At 37.4% G+C, this 24,365-nt stretch overlaps 1 protein-coding gene across 6 annotated transcripts in view; it reads right to left on the bottom strand.

Annotated features, from left to right (window-relative positions):
- TENM2 (teneurin transmembrane protein 2) overlaps window positions 1–24,365 on the bottom strand; it is a gene marked incomplete at both ends in the record, with an annotated part of 489,425 nt that overhangs the window by 192,681 nt on the left and 272,379 nt on the right. For all 6 annotated transcript variants that reach the window (XM_080353522.1, XM_080353523.1, XM_080353524.1 and 3 more), the window contains one exon: window positions 21,108–21,317. In XM_080353522.1, the coding sequence (XP_080209648.1) occupies window positions 21,108–21,317 (210 nt within the window). The remainder of the gene's footprint in view (window positions 1–21,107; window positions 21,318–24,365) is intronic.

Genomic DNA, 24,365 nt, shown 5'->3' with positions numbered 1-24,365 from the left:
AAACCTCACCATGGACAACCTGTAAGGTTCTACACTCTTGATCTTGCATCTTTCACTTTAAGATCTTTTTACGTTCTGTGTGTTTTATTTTCTTTAGCTATTTTGTTGTAAAACAAAAAACGACCAGCAGTGAACAGAGCACTACAGCTTCAGCTGGTGAACAGGAGCTGCAGCTGCTACCAAACACAGCTATTAATTTAGTTGAGGGTTATCTTTATTATTTCTCATCACAATAACATTAAATAAGCTATGCACATACACTGATGGAAAACAGACTTCAGCATTTCTGTCAGCAGTGCTGTATTTGCTGTAAGTTCGAATTTTTATTTGAAGTTTCCTGAGCTTCTTTGTTAGCTAGCGAGTTGATCTCAATTCTATCTTGACACCAAAACAGAGCAGATTAACTTGGAAACGACGCCCAAAGCTTGAAGTGCTGCTGGGTCATCTGTCCTTATTGAATGAAGGCAGATTTCTGCATTATATTACACACTGCTACTGGTGTCACAATTTCAAATATTATTCTTTTCATCACTCTTTGTCAATTATCCTACATTCAGAGGATTTTAAAACTAAATAAATATTCCAGCATGGTGAATATCTGAATTAGGAGAAAAGTCCTAAAACACCAGCTTATAAATGAAATTCTGACTTCAGTAAATTCATTCTTCTCAGATAGCTACATTTACAGAATAAATTATCATCTCTAATATCATTACCTGAATATAGCAAACCTGTACTGCAAAGTGTCTTGGCACTGAATGATGATAGGCATCAGAGGCTTAATGTTTAATTACTGAACAGAGTTTTCTGGAGAGTTAAGTGCTAATATAATTCACTTGCTGCTGTTGGCTACGTGGCAGAATATTGTGATTGTTACGATCTGTCAAGGAGAAGTGATTAATAAACTTTGCTGTGTGCTACTCACATGCGCTGCTGGTGGGGATAAAGAATGGACAGCTATTTACAGCAGTAACTCCCAGCAGGAAATGTCTCACTCTAAACATACATGAAAAATACATACAAAGTCTTAACAAGAAGAGGAACATGCATTCCTATACTTTGTGAATGACAGAACACAATTTAGTTACTGATATTTCCCTTATCTTTGTATGTTTCAGGGACTAAGAGTAGTCTCTGAACCACAAGTGCTACTATGACTAAACTAATGCTCTTATTAATGAATGACTGCTCAAAAAAGCAAGCAAAGCAAGCTGGGCTTGGCATCTTAATTTAACACCCTCTCAATGTAAACTATACAGCGAAGGGACAAGAGAATGGGGAGTTCAAAGCAGATTCAGATATCGAATTTTGGTTTGCTGCAAGTCACAGGGACACATAGTTAGCTCATCATGGAACTGAACACAAGAACACCCCTGCAAATGCTCTCCAGTACTGATCATCTCAGTGACCCCCTGGCAAAGATTTTGGGGGAACAGCAGGTGTAGGTGACTGACTCACAGATTTAATGTGATTTTTCCCCCTCCAGCCTGTTCTTTTGTTCCAAACCATTGAGCAAGCTGAAATAGATTGAGTTAAAAATTCACAACTGCTCAATATATCAAGAACAAAATATACATCTGAGCATTTTTGCCACTTTGTCCAAAAATGCCACCACTAGAGAATGCAGGACGGTGCAGCCGCGCTGCGAGCATTTCTGCAGGCACCGCATCCATCAGGGCTGCAGCTCCCCACCAAAGCAATATCTTTGCAAATACAAGCTCTTAGTACCACAATTGATAATGTTCACGTGCACAGAAAATTTCAAAAGGCAAGAATGTGCAAGTCTCATTTCTAGGCATGCTGAACGGTGGAAAGAACTAACGTTTATCATGGTGGTAACGAGAAGCCTGATTTCTATGCTATATACAATCTATTTTTAAAAATGTACACTTTTCAGCATTTACATGCTGCTTTCTTTGCTAGCTAGTCAGTTGATCTCAATTTTATCTTGACACCAAAGCAGAGCAGATGAACTTGGGAATGATGCCCAAAGCTTGAAATGCTGTATACATGTTTGAGAGCAAAGGAAGTTTATTTTTCTTGTAGGAGCCTAAACGGAGATTAATTCCTGAAAATCTAAAGCTTGATTTTGGATACTGAATACATATTTAAATTTGCCTGTCAGAGTTTTGTTCTCCACTCTCATTTGTTTCAATCTAGTTAATGAAATAAAGTTTTATATCATAAATAACAGGGGAATTAAGCCAAGGAGTTAACAGTAAGCATCACATAATGGTTCAATGTGATTCTTGCAAAACACATAGCTTAAAGTTGTTTGCAAAAGAACAGATACGTTTGATCTGATCTTTAAAAATGATGCAGAACCTTAAGTTGTTTGGGAAAGGTGATCACTCCTATCTTGTACCTGCTGGCTTAAGGGCCTGGGACTCTGCCACGGCTGCAATAAGAAAAAAGCAAAGTGTTTACTACAGTTCGAGTGACGAGAATAAGGAAGAGTAAGAGGTGGTGGAAAGAAAGAAAAAGAAAAAACAGTGCAGAAGGGCAAAAAATTGAAGAGATGGAATAAAGTACGAAGTCCTTTAGCAGAGAGAGGACTAGCTACAGGCACGGCACATTTCTGACACATGGTCCAGAGAGCTCAGCAATAAGTCAGTTTAGACTTACACATGAGAATACAAAGCAGCAGCACCCCCCAGCACAGTGGGACGTATACCAAAGCAGACACTGACAGTGGACCCAAAGCAGAGGTAATTACAAGCCAATCTTTGCACAAATATCTGTACAAGTGCAGCCTTCCAGCTTGTTTTGACAAAGTCCAGACTGCTGCCCAAAGAGGCAGGTTGGTCCCAGCCCTCCCACTCTGGCCTCTTTTCCCTTCTGCTGACAGGTGTTACCAGTGGGCTTTGAGTCAAACCAGCCTGAAAATCCAACTGATTTGCTCTGCAGACTGGCCTAGCTGTCAGGCTGCTCTGATAATCCAGCTAATCAGACAGTTTCTAGCGCTGGCACAAGGGAAGGGAGAGCAGCAGCAATATGAAGCCAGTGGTGGGGAAAGCTGGGCTGAGGCTTCCCCAGGCTGCACAGTCTGTGGCTGATGGTGGCCAAGGATGAAAATGCGCCCCAAGGTCCGGATCAGCATCGGGATTCCCTGGCCAGCAGCTGATTAACTTTGGATTGCTACCAAACTCCACCCTCTCCTGCACCATGCTTAATGCTTGTGCAACTGGGTGGAAAACTGGTGCCAGGAGCTATCAGCTTGTGAACCAAGCACTGATTGGTTTTCCCCAGGAGGGGAGATTAATTTTCCTATCATCAACATGAGTCGTCCCTTTTTTGGGAGTACTGGCTGCTGCCAGACCCCAGCCCAACCCCTGCCAAAGCCAGAGGAAATGGCGTCAGGAGCTCCAAAGCCACATGGAGAGCCACCGAAAAGTACACAGCATGAGATACTATGTATCACCAATTGCACATACTGTTATTTCACATGCTCTGTTAAGTACTATTTACAGAAGACATGGACTTTTAAGTAAATCGTTAAGAAAAAAGTTTTCCGCAGCCTTCCACAAAAAATTCCAAGACATCTTAATCCTAGTTTTAGGGAGGGGAAAGAAGAAAGAAAAATTCCTATTAACATTACTGTAAATGTATTTAACACATTTTGAAGGTTAAACACTTCACCAGTGGCCTTATGACTGAAGTACATTTATTCATATACTCCATTGACTTAAGGTATTTATAGAAGTGGACAAAAAATTTCAGGCACAGTGATGTATTCAGATGTGTGTGTGAACACACTCAGGGTGTTCTATAGTTTTACTAATTCCTGAGTTGTTTAGTTTGCTAAAAGCGGTAACATGTTAATTCAAAATTAATATTAGAGATTATTTCAGGGTGTAGATGAGTCCCTATTTTATAACAGAATATTGATAATTAAAATTTATGGCATCCGCAAAGTATCTATTTTAGTATTAAAAGAGTTGGATAATAATGTGTGTTTCTATGAGATACTAAACTAAGATGGAAATAACCTTTATGTGTGAACTCTTCGCAGCTGGCTATGGCACTCTCTTTAAGTCATTATAAAGACTCTGTCAACTTTACCAAACATGATATTTGGCCAATATTGTACTGCACTTTAACAGGAGACACGAGCAGGCTGCACTTATAGATACACACTGTGAAGTTGTACATCACTTTTATGAAAACGAGGTACTTTAGAAACATTAATGCGTTCCAAGAAAAAGGTATCAGTCTTCTGTAGAAGGGCCGTCAGTCATACAGCTTGGATCCTGCTATACGGGCACAGAAACATTTCTTGTATGCAAGCGGTGCAATATATTGTTCCTCTTTACTTCAAAGAATAAATTCTAATTATCTGGGTGAACTTTCACGCTCTATGTGAATACACATAGTTGTTCTGTAAAGAAAATAGATAATTAATATACTACAGTTTTCTTCAGAACTTATAGTCATGCCTTGTAATTAATGCTTTGTTTGAAGTGTGTCATAATAGCATTTTTGTGTAGCTTTTTGCAGAAATTTCTTACAACACAATACAACTTGAGCAGCGCAGCATGACTGACCATTTAAATTAAGAAAAAAATAAAAATAAAAGGAATATTAAAAAAAAGAAGAAAAAACCTAACCCAGCCCCCCAATCTTACAAACTGCTGTCTCCCAGGAAATTGTGACAGATTCTGTGGGAAACCTGGGACTTGTGCACATTAGAAATTCTCTCCTGCAGGGTTAGCAGGTGTGGGCTGTGTCAAATAAATTTATTGCAGTCTGTGCTAATAACGAAAATTATAGAAAACCTAGATGAAAGTGCTCTGCATCCAGCTAATTTGAAGCTACCTTACGAGACAATAACAAGCTCCTAACAGTTTTTCTCTTTTTTAAAATACGCTAATTATGCTTAATGTTCCCTGTCGCATTAGCTTTCATGGTAATTATATTTCAAAACTTTTGCAATTAGGGTACAGTTAATATTGTGGAATATTGCAATTATTTTTCATTGTGACACCTCTATTGAAAACTGGTGGCATAATGATCACATTGTTCAACTAAATCAGAACTGTAGAAATATGGCAAATGAACCAATTATACATTATTATTTCTAATTACAGATAATGCCCTTTTCCTTGCTTTTGTCCAGAAGAATTTCTCAAATACAGAGACTCTTCCTAATTTTAAAAAAAAACAACAACCAATCGATTTCTCCACCTTCAATTTCTTTATACACCTATTAATATATATGTATAGTATGTATAATATATAGTATAGTACACTGCATGTTATATCTTTATAATGTGAACATGGACGTGTGTATGGGTACATCAACTTATACAGAGATAATTTCCAATTGATACAGGTCCACTCAATGACAGCTATGAATGTAAACACCACTAGGTGGTACTTACTCTGTGTAGGGATTTTACTCACTGACTGATCCTCAGAGGTTCCTCCACATGCATTACAAACGCACTCTACACCTCTTCTACTGCCCCAAGCAACATCTCCTTATTTCTGCTCACCATTCCTCCCCAGGGGCTCAAGGTCTCAGGCTCTCTTACCCGAAGCCTCTACCTCTCCTTCCATCACTAAACCTGAGCATCAGCCCCCAAGACTTACAGCCCTGATTCTATGTTTATCGATGCTGAATAAGCTCAAGCACTTGATAAATGACAACAGCAGAAATTCCTAAGAACTAATATATATAATTGTTGAAAATTCATGTATATTCTTGGCTTTGGAAGAGGCTGTTGGTAATTAAGCCATTCTATAATCTGGTAAGACAGAACACTGTCACGCAAAATTACACTCTGAGAAACACAGTGAAGGTGTTGGAAAGGAACTGCTAAACCAAACCAGCCAGACAGGTAATAGGAGACATTATAAGCATTTTCAATACTTAAGCAATTCTAAGAGTAATTATCATTTACCAACATTCACATTCTTCATATGGAATTTTAATCAAAGCTGGTTTAATTAAGTTTTCATTTAAATTACACTAAACCAGTGATAAATACATCAACGATCAAATCACTGACTTCAAGCAGAGAAGACCTTTACCAAAAACACTGGAGTGCCAAACCCCACCATCTGTACATGTCCCAGCTACCAGCCTAATGAATTTCAAGGTTATATTACCAAGCGTAAGACATAATTTCTAGCCAACATCAGACAATAAGCCATGTATAAGATGCAATACCATTTCTGGCACGAAAAAATCTGGAAATAAGTTTATATGACTCCTTATTCACCTCAATAAAGAACAATATAAGATTAAAGCAGAAGTCCTCCAAAGATTATTTCAGGCAGAAATCTGAAAACTGAAAATCTCAGCATAGTCAATATTGTAGAGTAAGGTTTCCTATGAGAAAAGTCCCTTTTTCTAACCTGGGCAATGAACACATTTTTAAAATAAAATATCAACTATCTCCTCTGACCCTCTGAGACTCTAAAAGCTGACCTGAGTGACTAATTGACAGCTGGAGGTCCTGAGAAATCTGGCACAGAATATCTTTTTTAAGAATGCCTCAAAGTCCTGCCATCACTATCACCCACCTTTCCATCATGTCTTGGCTTGTATTAATTGATGTTATTTTCAAAAGTTTTTGTGACTCTATTTTTCAAGTAGCTTTTGTTTGCATTACTTAGCCATACAGTCTCCAGCATCTGCTGAGCACTGACAAAATGCAGGAGAAGTAAATGGAGCAGTAGAGAGTTTCTCCCACTCCAGAGAGCGCCACTGAAGCACACGTGTGTACGGGCAGGAGACTGGCACTCCAGGGGTTACGTGCATGTATATATGCATGTTCCATAACAAAATTGCCTAGAAACTATATAGGTCTCCAGGCTGTATATGGGCAATAACCAAACACATTTAGCAATATAAGTATCTAGTAAAAAATATCTGCTGAAATGTTACTAATAGCAAAATATTATAATAGCCTCGAAACATTTAACCATGAGGTTATGAATAGTGGTTAGTGATTTAAAAACAGACACTGAATTATCTTCCCCATGAAAAAGAAAAAATATTCAAAATAAGTAGCTTTATTTTTCTTAAACTAATCGCCACATATAAGAACAGAGCCATAAAGTCCATAATATTTGAGAATAAAGTCATCTTCAAAGACTCCTCAAACATATCCTTAACAGGCAAATTCAACAATAAGAGTACTTTAACTTCATAGTCATTCTGCTGGATAACTAAATTTCTTTTGTTTCCTAAGAAATAATTCTGTCAAATTATTTAAAAATGTTCTGTTAAATTACAGATAAAACTTTTAAGAAAACAATCCCCGTAAAGAGTAAAGGGCTGTAAGATTTTGAAGATTTATGAAATAGAGACAACAGTTATGTGCACCTATTTAATTGTTAGCTCATTCCCTGTAAATGTATCAGGTCTATTGGATCAATTTTCTGGAGCAGCAAAGCATGCAAGCATAGGTGTTAATTATCCTGTTCTTCACCATGATCTTTATTTCCATTGGACAATAATGTTTACTTTACTGACAGCTGTCAGAATATTCCATTAAGGTCTCTGGAGGAAACAAAATGTACACACGTGACATGCTGGGTAATGTAATTTTTGAGCACAGTGATGATCATCCAAATTACGTGAGTAAACTCCACTTGCGTCTTCCATTACTTTTGTGGAAGAAACTAGAATATTCCAAGTTCAATTTGAAATCCACCACTATTTTAATTTGCTTCATTACATTTTTTTTCTAATCAGCCGTACTGACTTTATAAGTTGATAGGCAATTCTATTTCCTGAAGTCTTTGCCATGCAGTTCTAATTCTATGCAAATTCCTGATGAATTGATTAGCTCAATAATGCCTATGTGAGGCATAACAATTCTCTATAATGACAGAGCAGAGCTGTATGTCGCTCTGAGCCACTAATATTTAAGTGCTCCCAAAGTAAGTACCAATTGCTTTTCTGGAGCTCTTCCAGTCCTCAAAAAAGCAACCTAAATTTATTATTGTTAAAACCAACAGCATTATATTCCTTTTCCTTGTCTCATCTTTGGGAAGATTCAACTTTTTTTTCCTGGTGATTTAATTTTCTTCAATATCAAATCTCAAATGTCTCATGAAAAGCATTCAACAGAGATAAATGCAAGTGCAGGAATTTGAAGTCTGGTTCTAAATTAAAAAACCTCTTTCCATTACTGCCTCTATATTGTAACTAAACAAATAAAATTTGCAGCCAACAAATCATTACTATTTTACACCTGATTATCTATTGGTTTTTAACTCCTGAAAGTAATCTTTTGATACTCCCAGATAAAGGATGATGGCATAAAAATTTCTGCAAAAATCCTATGGTTTACACCAAGGCAGCATAAAAACTATCCATATTCTGACATGAAGCACTTGTGAAGTGGAAGCAGGTACTTCAAATTGCTTGGCAATGAAAATTCAATAATAGTGCACATTATTTTGTTGGTTTACATTTTGCAGTTGTGAAACCAAGATCACCACATGAAAAAGTGCTAAAATTCACACAAGGCATTGAGTTAGTGGGTCAACAAAGATTTCAGAATAAATAAAAGCAGGAAAAGTTTCATTACCTGAATTCTGATGAATAGGGTACAAACAAGGAATCATTAGAGAGCCTTTAACCACCACCTAATAACAGACTAATAAAAAGCAGCTGGGAGAGCAGTAAGAAATTCGTTATCTTTAATTGTATGAAGCCTGTTAGAGCAAGCAGATTTGTGCCACAGGTTGTCCTGTGCTTGAGTAATTTGCTCTATGTCAGCTCTAAATAGTCTCCATTGCTCCGAATTTTACTCATGGGAATATTAAGCAATGTTCACATATTATAATACTATTAAATTAACCATGTCCCATATCTTCGACAGATTTCAAAATGCAACTTGCAGGTGGAGAAAGCATCAAATCTTATGATAATATTTAAGTACTTTCATACAGAACTTGGCAGTTTCTGCAGGAACACAGCGGCCGCCCAGCGAGTCCAGAACCCCGTTCGCATGGTTGGGCTGCTCTGGGAAGAACCGACCACTGCCCATCTGTGACATTCACTCGGCGTTTGTTTTGCAGTGAGAAAATAAAGACTTTTATCTGAAAAAAAAGGAACAGAAGTCTAACAAGTAGCTCAGATTGAAGATTAATTAGGGTAGATTCAGAGAGTTTTTGTCTTGGGAAACACATGGAGGGGTTAGAAAAACAAAAGAGAGGAAAGCTCTCTTTCTTTTCTGTTGCATTTATTTACTTATTTATTTTTCTGTTCTTTGATAGCACTATGCTTAAGCCAAAATCTGAAATGACATAATTTCATTGCAGTTTTCTCAAACTTTCTAATAAAACCACCTGAGAGCATTTTCTGGGAACCAGAAATAATTAAACTGCAGAATTTTTACAAAGACTGAAACCCACTGGTGACATTCTGTTGATCCTTTTAATAGATGTCAGCATTCATTCCTTAGAAGAACCACCTGTGATGCACTTTTCTGTTAATCAAATGAACTTGGCAGATTGGCTATTATAAAAGCAGTTCAAAATTAAGATTTTGAGAAAATGACAAGGTGTTTAATGTACATATTTAAACATCAAGCTAGAAAACAACCAACCAATCCACCCCAACCAAAACCAAACACCACATACACACATACTCCCCTCCCTCCTCCAAACCAAACCAACCCAACCCCAACCATCTAGAGCAAGCAAACATCAAAGCATGTACCCAGAACCTGAATTTGGGCCTTCAGATCCCTTCTGAATTTGGAAATTTGAATGGAGTCTGCCTGTCCTATAAAGAAAATACTGCTCTATAAACCAACCTGTACTATCCTATGAAGAAACCATTGAATGCAAAGGCTGCTGATCCAGCAGAATCCACCAGTACTCATTTCCTCAAAGCAATGTAAAGGTTAAATATTAAAATGTTGCTAAAACCCGAAGTGAACTTGTCTGAGCAGTTTAACTTCCCATTACCCAGAACTGGCAGCTGCGCAGTTGGGGTTCTGGGTCTCAATGAGCAATCGCTGTCGCTCCCCAGAAAAAAACTGCCATGATAAAGAGCTGTGAAACAGTACCAGTTGCTTTGTGACAGCAGGATATTAATGGAACTTGTTCAAAAAAAAAAAAGAAAATGAAACAAGATTCTCTAATGCATTTTTATTTCTGGCACGATCTCAGAGGAGCTGAAGAATGTGGAGACCTTCCAGCTGCCAACAACAAAATAGAAAAGAAAAAACACTACGAAGAACTGGTGTGTGGTTGGAAATATAAGTGAAGAAACAAGTTATGCGGCCATATATATACTCCTGGATGACGCCTTCTAGTGATTTGTGTTATATAACTTTTTTCTGTAAATGATTTGGAAGGAACGGCTGTGCTACCTGTGCAGAGGGATTGGGTTCTAGTTGCTGACAGTGCACTTTAAAAGGTTTTATTTCTAGCCAGTCTCTTGAGTCTTCTCCTCAGATTACTTTTATAATTACAGTCCCTCACCAGCCTTTCTGCATTTCCACAACCACCAATTCTCAGTCTGTCCAGACAAATTGGACTCCATAATCTCATCATGCTTTCAAGTCAGTATTGGAACTCAGAGTCTCAGAAATTCCTCCTTCTCTTCAATCAGTCTGGTTTTCTCTGCATCCTCTTCCCCAGCTGCACAGAGCACTCACAAATATAATTGACTGGCCTTACTATGTCTACTAAGTTCATGGATTTTAGAATAAATAGCTCTTCTTCAACTGGTTTCTGCCTAGTGCCTGCTTCACACCCCAAGGAGATAAACTATCCAGGAATATCTAATTAAATTTTACTGCATTTTTAGCTGAAAAAGATTGGGGAGGAAGGAAGAAGAGATTTGGAAAATACAGAAACATCTAATTAAAACAATAATTATTTCATTTTTTAAAATGCTGAACCATTTCATTTGGAAGACTTTTAAGAAAACGTTTTTGCCTTTCATTTTGAGGATTCACACCTGTTGTGGTTACCCCCAAGCCCCTCTTCCATTAAAATAAAGTTAAATAAACAGGTTGAAACTTAAAATGGAAAAATAAACAAATGAAAAAACCAAACAAAACACCAAAACAAAAAAAACCACAACCCACATTTTGCTTTAGATTGAAGTAATTCATATTGCTCTTCCTACCCAATACTCAAATTGAAGATGCCTACATTTCATCTTTCATTCCCCCTAAGCCTGACCAGCTGCCTTTGTGGTTTGTTTTGCCACAACCTTACTGCCCTTTGCTTTTTGAGCAACTTTTCAGCTACAGCAGCAATGAAGGTGCCAGGAGCTGGTTCAACTTGCATCACAGGGGGACTGCGGATCAGTGTGAGTTCCCAAACCACATCAGTCCCCACCCTCATTCTCAGCACTTGACAGAACAACTCCACGCTGCCGTTTACCACCTGAGCTCTGACTCCCCAAACTCCCTCCTCTTGACTTCATAAACTATGTTTTCAGAAACCTGGAGCTCACACACGAAGATTTTATACCTCTTCATGTCTGCTAGTCCCCATCAATTTACAGATTTGTGTCAGGTGAAACAATTATCCACCTGTTTGTGGAAACAAACATTAACAAACATACTCAGACACTGTGTTTTGCCAGGCAGAACATTCCACACTTCACTACAGTGTATTAACTGAGGAGTTAGCCTGGTGTTTGGTGTGCAAAATTCCCACTGCTTCCAGTAGAAAAAATGATTTGGGAAACTCAAAATAATTACCTATACATTACAGATTTAATTAATCCAGTGTGTGCAACACTAAAGTCCAGATTCGGGAGTTCTCCCCAAATCATGTGAATTAGCAGTTGGGACTTCCCATTTTATGATTTAGTGACAACTGTGCCTGACGTTTGGAGATTCGAGACCGAGAAGGATGTTTCTAAATAACCATTTCATGCATCTTTTCCTTAGGGAGTACGGAGGCAACACTGAACTTTTCCGCTGTTGTTACGAATGGAGGTTTTGGTGCATGGCAGTTCACAGCAAGCCAGTCCCTCTGGCAGATTTGGAAACATCCAGCAGCAGAGTAAGAGTCCCCAGCCTTTAGGGGTTTGGTATATACAGGCTTCTATACCCACACATGCGTATTTATCATTTATAAAAGGTCATTTTTGTTTTCTACAGTCTTCTGCTTATCTCTCCTAAATTAACAGAGCATCAAGGACAAGGAGTCTTCTCAATACAAATTCCATACTAAATTGCCAATTCTCTTTCCTCTGAATTTACTAGTGTTCGCGCCTTGGTTTTTTGTTTGTTTTTCCTTCACATTCCGGATATATCACACAAGATAAGTACCAGCTATCACTATAATCATAAAGATGCCATTATGTTTCTGCCTGTTTGTATGCATTTATTTCTTTATTTCAAAAATCATTAGACCTGACCTGAATAAAAGGAACGAAAAGCTCAGTTACTGGAAATCACACTGTTACATCCCTATGATACCCAACACAAATGCATTAAATAGAAAGGAACTATTGTAAAGGAGCGAGATGTCAGGCAGCACCTTGGTGGGGTGAAGCAGGGACCGAAGTGGAGCTGAATGACAAATAGCACCCTACGTAGATGGAAAAGGTCACTGCAATAAAAGCAACCTAGGGAACTGGGAGCAAGTGCAGCACTGCTACAGACTGGAAGAAAACACAGAATCCAAACAAACAGAACAGAGCGAGAGATGCAATTTCATTCATGTGTGAATGCCACAGATCGAGCTGTGGAAACATTTGGGGAGTTGACAAAATGGAACAGGATTCCCCCTGTGCCTTGATGTCAAGATATCTGAAAAAGTAAGCATTTACTCAGGCCAGTAATTAACTTGCACAAACATTCAAAGTCCTCAGCTTTTCCATGTAAGAAGGTAGCAGAAAAAAATCGCATATATTTGTAATGTAATAAAGAAGGCGATATTGTTTTGTTGATTCCCTTAAATGAGAAAAACAACCCCTCATCTGTAGTTTCAGTATGTAATTATTAGAAACAACAAAGGAACTGGTCAGCTCAAGACTCGCACTCAAAGTCCTTTGGTTCCTGACTCTTTTGAGTGCCATAAACCAGCTCTCCACCGGCAATGCCAGGACAGGTGTGGTGCAAGTCAGGAGCATCACATCACCATAGACAGAACCAAGCTGAAACGCCGTGCTCAGCTCCCAGCACATCCCACAACAGCAAAACCACTGACACTTTCCTCAGCCTCCCAACACACCCCACGGTGTGCACCTCCGTCGTGCTCCCTCTACAGGAAACATTTGTAAACCTGCATCAAAATAAAGCAGCTCTTTGATGGAGGAGCCACATCCTTGTATCGCATTCCAACTGTAACGGTGGCTGCGCAAGGTTCCGCTAAAGTTGAAATTGTAAGAAAGACAGAATCCTAGCATACAAAAGCATGCTGCAGCACATCCCAGAAGAAGATGCCGTGACAGAAGCACTAGGACATAACAGGAGAGCACATTTTGCTTGAGTGAGCTGTATTTTCAGTGGAGAGTTTTGTCAATAAAGCCCTATGTGCAAACTCTTTTCATGAACATACTTCCAGAGAGCAACAGGGCTGTTACAGGTAAACAGAAACGGAAAAATATTCAGAGTAAAACAATAGAGTTAGGATTTCTCTTTGTTTATGCTGAAGGGATAAAAGACATGCATGGGGGAATGGTCAGGCAGAGAGTCAGGCATGAACGGAAAATAAACAAACGAAACCACCCAAAACCAAAACCCCAAAAAACCCAGTGAGAATAATTAATGACCACTGAGTAGTTTCTCTAGCAATGTGGTGAGTTCTCCATTTCTTGTACTTTTTAGGCTTACTTGGAACATCTTCTAAAGCTAAAAAAATAGTACTTCATATTGACTTAATCATGCATTATATGAAGATAAACTCAGTTTCTAAAGATGTTAACGTGACCAGTAGATGACATATTTACAGATTTGCCTGATAAGATGCTAATATTCATAAGCATATTAGAAATAGGTATTATATAACTGTGAATATATTAAAGTAATTCTATAACCAGGAATAGTAATTAAGCACTAGATAAAGTGACTATTTATCATTTAAATAAAGCAGAAGTGTATGACTTCATCTTATCAAAATCAGGAAATCCATAAGACATTGACTCAAATGAAAGCTGTCTCCTTGCGTTTAAGTGTTTGTTAGCAGCACTTATTTCTAGAGATAAAGAATGAAGCAATTAAACTTTTTGTTATTACAAAACCAAACAAACATGCACCCCACAGATCTTTCTGCGAACAAACATCGCAATTCATTCTGAAAAAATTATGTCCTGAATATTAGGTTCTCGACTTTACAATCTGAGAAGTGCACATGGCTTACATATGCTTGACTCTTCACTTTGAATCACCTACCAATTTGGGTTGGTGACAGTTAAAAAAATGAAATGTTTTCTAAATGTTGCCCTTTCCATCTAAACAGCTGAAGAATCCACTACAGGAGTTGTCAGGACTATGTCATTGCCAATGAAAAACTAAGTGTAGTTCAGATGATTCAAACATCTATATCAAAAGACATAAATATTAAAAAGCCTGAGCCATTCCTTCCCATACAGCACAACTTACAGCACAGAGCATCAGCAAGAACAGCTTTAGGCTTTCCTACACAGCAAGGAAAAACCACACAAACAGCACCTGGACTCAGCACATGAAAGAAAAATATAGAAAAGAGTTACTGTGCCTATAATTGTAACATCCCCAATGCCTCTTGGCTTTCAAACAGGGTGCCAGGTCTAGGCACCCATTTTCTTGGCAGAATAGTCTGGAGCAACATCTAGTCCTTAAGTTTCAAACGCATGCCATTTATTGGTGATCTCAAACTACCTGCTAGGAGACGAAACAAGGATTGGTAATGAGAAAAGACAAGGCTGACTGACCACAGTAACTAAGTTGTTTCAGAGCCTCTATGGTAGATATCAGAAAACAGCAGAATAACACACTGGAGAAAGGGGACCTTGGAAAGCTGGTGCCACAGCTGCTTTGCTGTGCTTTTGTTGCTACAGAGGCTGCCAGTTTAACACATTTACAAGCCTTAAACTAAAATGATGTAAAAGCAGCTAAGAAAAATCTCTGCAGCTCTCAAAACCATGGTGAGCTAAAGAAAAATACAGAAACAACAGAATAACAATCTGTTCTCAATTCTATAGCTGTTTGTAATGCATTATCATTTTTATTACCATAGAACCTTCTGCTTCAGATTTGTCTATTGTGATTATGAATTCATAAATTAATAAATACAGTATTTCTGCCATATCTTAATATCTAGAATCATGTCTTCTGGCTGAAATTCAGACATCTGCTGGCACTGTCAACATATGCTACACAGATTAGTAGCGGCAATGATATCAGTAATAGTTGCAGCAACATGGAGACAATCCTTAAGAAAAAGTACACACTTCAGTTTCAATGGGGAAAACATAGTTCATGCTGTCCCCTCCATTTCTAATTCCAGGCCAAAGCTCTAAAATTAGACTCAAGAGATACAACAAAATCAGGATGTGACTGCCCATCAAGGATTTAGAGAATTTAAGCCTTAAAAGCAAATTGGAAAAAAATAATCTATTTAAAGAACTTGCTGCTAACAGAGACTACTGCTTAAAACATCAAACACAGGAGCCCGACTTCATAGCATAAACACGAGAAACCAACAGGTTTTTGTTTCTATTCAATCTTTTCTACTGTGATAGAAGAATCTTCAGTGGACATTGTCATCTGCTGAAGAGAAGCCTTTGAGAAATAAGGGGTGGCTTATGTTCTTCAGATTCGTTAAGCAATAAAGCTGGAATTCTTCAAATTACTGATGTTTTTGTCTACTTCTGGGGCAGCGCTTAACAGCCATGGGTGCCAAGGTAGGAAAAAAGCCTATAGTACTGAAATTCTCAATAACAATAGTAATTAGAAGACAAATAACAATGGACTAAGAAACAAACATATATAATTTCCTCTTAATTTGAAAACAGAAATTAAAATGACAATCTACAACTCTTTCCTTGTACTGTAAAAAGCTTATGGTATTGCAAACACAAAACAAAAAATGTCTGCAAAATTCAGATAAATACTGGTCAAGCACCCTATGCTTATTTCTGTGCAAATGCAGGGGCAAGACCTCCACCACTTGCAACGACAGTGTATGAGCAAAATGTGTTTGGTGACTCCACCCTGTGTTGGATCAAGAACGAATGCTCTGGGGCTTCGAGTCACCTTGAGAAAGTTTCTTTCTTCAGAAATAAAGTTCTTTACATACTGGATTAAACTGCAACAGGTAATATCTGTTGAACAAAGATCATCCTTCTACATATTTATACTGATTATTATGAATACTGATATTTTCAATAATAAATAACCACAAACTAGGGCCATCAGAATAAGGAGTCTTATTCTTCATTTCAACTCTAACTCATAAGAAACACTAAATAACAATGATCTCGTTCAATCCAACCTGTTTCTCCATTCCCCTTTCCTTGCTCCCAATAACTGCTTATTAAAATAGAAATAAAAATCAAAGCAGTGTCCAAAGTACTCTGTGGGCAAATATTGTTACATTGAGCTGACTGATTTGTGTTATTGTCTCTGAGTCAGAAAGACACATTAGCACTGAAAAACTGGGCGTGATCTCCCTTCCAGTTGAACTTCAGTAACTTCTTGGGAATTGTGACAATATCTAATGCACAGTTTAGAATTTTCCCCAAATCAAAATACTCCAAATCATTCTGCATCTACTTTCTCATTGTTAGAATGGCTGAAGATTATTAATATATCCAGTTATGGATTCATTATATCAAAAAGTATTGTGCAAGTAGGTATATCCTAGGCATTTTACTCAGGTTGAAAACCAGTTTTTCTGTTGGGATTCCAAAATTTGGTTTAATAAGAGTAAATCCTATATAATAATATAAAGGCAAAGATGCTGGCAACAAAAGCCCTTTTATATATATATATATATATATATATATATATATATATATATATACACACACACACACGTATATATTTTATTTTTTTTTCTGTGTAAGACTGGAAACCAGCCTGTTTTATTGTATTATGATTGAAGCCATTAAAATGACATTCCAACAAGATGAGTCATCATGTATTGCCAGAAAGAAAATACATTCAATATATACAGAAATCACAAGAAATAAACCTATTCTTACTGTTAGTTGTGAGAAACCATCCTAGAAAATGGTGTGATAGGAACTGACCTGCTTTTGAAAGGGAACAAAAAAAATCTACTAACTTTTCACAGATAAAAGGTTTTATTTCCTTCTATAATATTTCTGTTTTTGAAAATACTATCAGCAGGTGCACTAGATTTCAAAAACCTCTTGTCCTTCATCACATATAATTGTGCTGCATATTATATTAAGAAATACAAGCAGAGGAATGTAAGTGATGGGAGTTCAATTAAACACAGCATAATATCTGTTGCATAGAAAATGATTCTGCAGATGAAATCAGGTTCTAATGAGAGAAAAAAAGGAATACATTTTCACATATTTTTAATTACATAGAATTTCCTCAAACACGATTTTTAATAATATATTCCATTAGGTTAACATCATATTTAAAGAAAGTGCACTTTTTGATTTCATTTTAAGTCTGATTTTGAGCAATTATTGTGTCATTGTTCTGCAGCAGAAAGGTTGAATTCATTTACTGTGTGGTTATGCTAGTTATGATTGATGTCGCTTCTCCAAATGATAAACCAATCACCTCGATGATGTAATGTCATTTTAAGAGTGCTATAATCACATTTCTCTCAAACTGGAAGCTCTGATGAGTTGTAACAAAGATTTATTGTAGATTAAAGGCCTTCATAATATCAACAATAGATTGCTCATTTGATGGAAGGTTTGATTAGGTAATTTTTTTACGCAAATGAGTTTTCCAGACATATTAAGAATGGCTATTGTGAAGGGCACAGGGCAGCACATGTGGATGACTGTCACCTCATACCCAAGAAGACTCATCCTAGACTTGTTGAGGAGCTATCCTCTAATTGTAGAGATTGAAGCAAGCAGAAGTGTACAATCAGACAAACAAGAGGACACTTCTTCTACAATGTAATCAGTACCAGATTTCTGCAAATATTTCATCTTCAGCAGGCACTTTGAAGACTGTGATAGAAATGTTTAAAAAAGAACTTAGAAAGTACTAGCAAATGTTTATTAATGGTCAAATATCATCTGGAATCTGAGCTTGAAATCTTAATATCTTCAAATCTTCCTTTTTAACCCAACCCCAAAATTAAACCAAGTATTTAAATTTATTTACTGTCTCCCAAATGTCTGGATTTTTGTTGCTAAGTTACCACAGGACCTAAAATAGATTTAAAAAAAAATTTTAAAAAATAATAATGAAAAAAAAATTATAGCATTGTCTACCGTTCCATATTACGTAGATGGTAAAAAGCTACTCTGAAGATCTTTCGAGAACAAGGATGAACCACAAAAAAGGTGAGCTTTTCCAATTTGAGTTATATGTCACTATCTGTGCTATTTTCTTATAATGTCTATCAAGGAAACATTATGAGAACTACATAAAAGGAAAAAAAATGCAAGTAAATTGCTTATAAGTTTCCAGAGGATGAACTAAATCAGAAGAGCTCATGTTATAGAGCACTCTCAGTGGTGAGCAAACAATTATGCATATGCCTATGGTTAAAAAAAAAAAAAGCAAAGCTGTTTTTTAAACCCTCAAAAAGTCTTTAAATATTCTATGAATAATTATTAAAGAAAGAACTGAAATATTTTGGGAAAAAAAAAAAATGTTAAAATGTAGAATGAACAAATCAGTCATTCATAAACAAATCAAAGCATATCTCAGCATGCCAAAAAGGTTCCTTGGGTCAGTGCACAGTGACAGGTGGGAAACACAAAGTTTTTTAAGGATATAAGGAATCAATGATTATTTAAAATGAAACATAAGGAGTTCTTCCATCAAATTTTCAATCAATTTTCAGAGTTGTTTTACTGCAACTTCCTTCATCTGGCTTCACAAGAACAGCCGCACTGGCTCACTCAGTGTCCACAGTGTCTATAAATACCAAATACCAAGTATTCAAGTATCGTCCAAGTCTCTTTTTTCAGTTTCTTCTATGTAGCAACCCTTACAAACTGTTTGATCCACCACCACATCCTTTAGACAATGTTCTCTGTTTTGTTCTTTATTCCCTTCTTTGCTGCCCACATTCACCTGCTCCTGAGCTCCGAGATGAAGTGTCCGTGTCCCCAACAACTCACCCTGACTGGCAACGCTCCATCACTGCCTGGTGAACCTGAGCTGCTTTTTCCATTCTTCATGTTTCTCTGCCCTGAATTTCTTCTGCCATTTCATTGCCCTGTTACTCGGTTACTTGTGATCCTTCACACCCTGCCATCAGCCACCTCTCTTACCCCAGCTCACTATCTTCTCCAGGAATCTTCATGTCCCATAAAAATTCATTGAGGAGCTCTAGCTTCTGCTTATTGTCTTTCAAATAACTACTTACCATGCAGAAATCTTCCCTCTTACCCTATATGTCAGTTTAGTTGCCTTAAAAGAACTTAGTGACAGATTTTGCTAAGACTGTTGAAAATCCAAAGACCTCTCATCAACTAGATCACACTTATTCAGAAATGGCTGACCCCTTCAAAGAGCTCTTCGGTGTTTCTAAGGCAGGAGTACCCTTTACAGAAGCTACACTGACTCATTAAAGTTAGATCATATCAACTTTTTTTTTCCCGTTTCTATGGTTTCTACTAAGTTGGCCATTACAAATTTTGAGGTCTGCAGCTCCCCAGATCCCCCAGAACCTCTTAAAAAAAAACCCCAAAAGCTGTATCATATTTTTCACCCTCTAACCTCAAGTACCAAGAAAGCATGCTCGATCTCTGAATTATTATTTCTTTCTGTAATTACATTTTAACATATCTGAATGGATCATAGGGTTAAAGGATAACTCAGGATGGAAGGAACCCCAGGAGGTCTCTAGTCCAGCCTCCTGCCAAGCAAGGGCAGCTCTGAGGTCAGACCATGTAGCTCAGGATTTTAACCAACCTGTTCTTGAAAACCTCCAAGGACATCAACTGCACAGGCTCTCCGGGCAATGCAATGCTTAGGGAAAAAGTTTTACCTTATATCAACTCTGAATCTTATGTTGCAGCTTCTACTCATAGTCTTACCCCACCCACATACACCACCAGCCACTAGTTAAAAGGTACCGTTCAAGTGTATTGTACAGACCCACAAAGGCCAACAGTTCCTATCTCCGATACTGCGCAGATCTGTATTTTTACAGTATAGAGTGACCCTTGAGCAGATCAAATACTGCATATGAAATATAACTTGCAGTGTTTAGTTAAACAGATAGGAACTGCACAATAGATATCTACGTTCAAAAAGAAAAAAGGCAAAAAATAAGGAGCTATAATAGCCGCCTTTTGTTTTGCCTGTATTTCCAGAAAGAGATTGTATCTTCATTTCTCACATTTTGGCTGTCAAAATGAAAAGTCAGCATCTGTTACCAAAAAAAAAGAAAAATGAATGAAATAAAACCCTAAGCACTACAGATTATACGACTGATAGCAGAGTTGGAAACATTTTAAAAGTGGTCTTAAAGAAAAGAATTAATGTGCTGAATAACAGCAGTACGTTAGTTAAATGTGACACTGGAAGTGTAGAATCAGACAGATCCTGAAACAAGAACAGACATAGAATGGTGGAAGCAATACACATTTTTAGCTACAGAACTTCATCATCGCCATGAGATACTGGACTAGCCTGTGTATAACAAAGAACCTTTGTGCATACATCTCTCTTCTACAGGATCCATCAAGGAACACAAGAACTACTTTAAAAAATAAAACCCACTGATGACAAGAATTCAATAATATTTTTTACACTACTTATAGCACTCCTAAAACAAAAAAAGCTCTCTATAGTAAAATGAAGGGAAAATATATATGATGTATGGTATTTCCAAAAAAGGTTTTCTTGAAATAAAGCAGTAGGATTTTTGTTTGACTTGTTCCCACATAGCCTTTCAATTTTTTGGTGATGTAAGAACACATTTGCAAATAAAAAAGAAAACAAAACACTCATAAAACAAGCACAAACATGGCACAAACAAACTTCATATGTTTGCAATTTTCTTACCACTGCTGGAAGTCTGCTGTGGACCTGAACACGCTCTTAGCAGATATGAGTTAGGAGAGAACTCCTCGTCTGGATTGGTGTCCATGATTTGATGGGACGTGTTGCTGTCTAGCAATGGCATCTGGCAGCTAACTGGTGGTGGATTATGAGAACTGGGCAGCTGAGCAGATGGGAGAAGGCTAGACGAGGATGTAGGTGGAATGGGACGACCTGGGAAAGAGGACAGAGGGATCAAAGATCAGCAATGAGTGTAATGAAGAAAACCCAAACAGCCAAGTAATTGCACTGTAACTGCCCATCGTTACACATGAACACTGCTGCGCAGAGCTACAAAAGCTTTCCACTGGTAGGAACCTGTCCCTTTATACCATGTGAGTGGCTATGTTGTGAATTCATTCCAAAAATCTCTCCAGAGCCTCAGGTTGTGGGGATCAGGTGGGCAGATGCCAGGTGAATGGAGGCACCGCACACAGAGGGGACCCCAGGACTGGAAAGGAATTATTCCACCTGTCCGTTCCCTCTCATTTCTTGCTGCACCGGTGCAAGGACAGAATTTCCTGCCTAGCTCATCAGATAGATTAATTTCAACCCTGAAACCAGATGCTTAATGTGTGCGATACACCTCAGCCCACTGTAACAACGTATTTTTTGTCAATTAAACTAAGGGTATCAAGTAAATAAAGAAAACCCATTCACACTTATTTAGTCTTTGCTTTTATAAACTTTCCTCTCCTAAGTTTATATCAAATCCATTCCATCCAATGCACACAGATGAAGACAGGGTAGGTTGATTGGTTTTTTCTTTCTTTCTTCTTTTTTTTTTTTGTTTTTTTTTCTCATTGCCTATTAGAATATGAGCATTTGTAGGGATGAGAGTAAGAAGAGAAACACACACTCTGATCTCTGCAAGTTTATCTAGTGCACTGGAGAAATTGTTCATGAATAATTTATACACAGGAAAATATGACCTCTGTGATAGAGCCAAAGTCTGTGAGGCAGAGAGACCTGCTGCACGCCAGCTACAAATGTTGAAACACAGCAAAACTACACAAAATGGTGCATCCTTATTTCCATTGCTCTTAAAGGAACAGTAGCACAACAAGCACACACTGGCTTTACATCTTCATTTTTGGAATCAAGAACCCCTCACTTTCTATGAATTACACTCAAGTTTATACAATTTACTTATCTAGACTCACACATCAAATTCCAAAGGAGGAAAAAAAAAAAGAAACAACTCCATCCATCACATATAAATTTTAATTGAGGAGCAGCAATCAACCACAGGAACCCAGAGAAAATGAAAAAACTTTCACTGCATGGTATCAGCAAATGGCATGAACTACTTGCTTATCTTCAAAAGGTTTAAAATAAATACCTGGAGACAGGGAAGTGACTATTATGCCTTTTTTTATTATTATTATTATTATTATTATATTTTTAGCACTGGATAAATCAATGATAAGACTAAATGACAAAGTTATATAAGAGAAATGGGTTTAAGCTACTCCACAGTAACCCCCCAACTACTGTCTTTTACGCTAGAGAAAATTCAATATGCATTGAATATTTTCATTGTAGACTTGCATTTACGAGGAAATAATTCTAATATTGATGACAGGAATAATTACTGTTATTATTCATGATTATGCTATTCTTATGAAATACTACAGTGAATATCCCAAACATTCAAGGCAAGAGATTGAACCAAACCAGTTTCTAATTATTTCTTTGCAGTGTTAGAAAAAAGCAGAGAGGCTGAGGTTTGACACACCTCAGACAGGGATGGGACACTGTGCCCATTGTGTGCATTTCATTTTCACATGTTCTGGCTCTACTTCAACATTATGAAGTTAAAAGAAGCACCTTATAATTTTGAAATGCATTTACTGTATCATATAGAAATACTACTGTATTATAAAAATGTTGGATGTGTGAGGTGGTGACATGAAGGGCAAAAGATTTTGCCGTCTCTGTAAACTACACATGGTATTTCAGAGAAATTTAAATACGTTTTTGCCAAATACTTTGAGAGAAATTAAAAGAAAAAAAACAAACACAAAACAAAACCAAGAATTGTTTTGCCAAGAAAACTAATCACATTGTTATTTCCATGAAATAATACAGTCCAAATCCCTGAAGACAAGGTAGAATGTCTAATTACTACAGCTTTGTTTGTAGCTTAGAGGAAACAGAAGGTATCAAGTTGTTAAAACGTGGCATTGTTTTGGTGGGAAACTGGCTCCTGAGGGAGGTTCGTCCATAAGCACATGTTAATTGACCAATATAAATGTGTGTTAGCCACAGAACCTATCACCAGACTGTCCCGGTTAGATTTCCTAAGCAGCAGCCAAATTTGATTAGAACTTCTTCTAGTGGTTGGGAACATTCCTGATGTTTCTGTCAGGCTGATTTTTGGCATTTCCTAAACATTAGACTCCCAGTAGAGCCTTTCCAGCTGGGGGGCTCCAGTAGAGCCGCCTCCCTCTGCATGGCTCTGCAACCCCACTCCCTGAAACACACGTGAATAGCTTAAGACACTCAAACTTTTGCAAAATTTGGTGGGAAGTAAGTTGAAAAACTACTGCAGAGGAACAGAAAGAGATACTATTAAGCTTTGTTGTCCTAGGAAATGAATCTAAAGGGTAACTATCTGCACTACCATAGCTGAAAGAATGATTGTGAAACTACAAAAGAGAATTGAACATCTGCAGTTAGGCTGTAAAAAGCATGACAGATACTATTTATTTGTTACTATGCACTCTTAAGTCAGAAGTAATGGGTTTGATTCATACTTCTCAATATTAATACCTTGGTCAAATAAGTTCAATGTATTATTGTATCATTTAAAATAACAGACAAAGCTTCAGAGGTTTTATAAACCTGAGCTTCTTGCCAGACCCATTCATGTGTCTGCAGATACCTTAACAGTCAGATTTGGAGACCACCAGTCTCCTGAAATGGTTCTGAATTTCCATCACTTCACAATGGGACCTGCAATACCTTACAGTATTATAACAAACACTGTGACGTATGGCAACATCAGTATCCTACTATTCTCTTACACCGATGTTTTCAAAAGTTAAATCCATCATGTAAACCAAAGTTCATGCATTTTGGGTCTACTCTTCAGACATTAATGTGATAAAGCTTCTATGAATAAGATTTTTATCTATTTGTGCATTCACAGAAACCCTATGTAATAGATAATTAAGTCTATTGACAGCAGTAATGTACTTGTGTGATCTACCCAAAGAA

This window comes from Nesoenas mayeri (assembly GCF_963082525.1).
Source record: "Nesoenas mayeri genome assembly, chromosome: 14".
In the NCBI taxonomy this organism is placed as follows: Eukaryota; Metazoa; Chordata; class Aves; order Columbiformes; family Columbidae; genus Nesoenas; species Nesoenas mayeri.
This window is presented reverse-complemented; position numbering and strand designations above follow the sequence as displayed.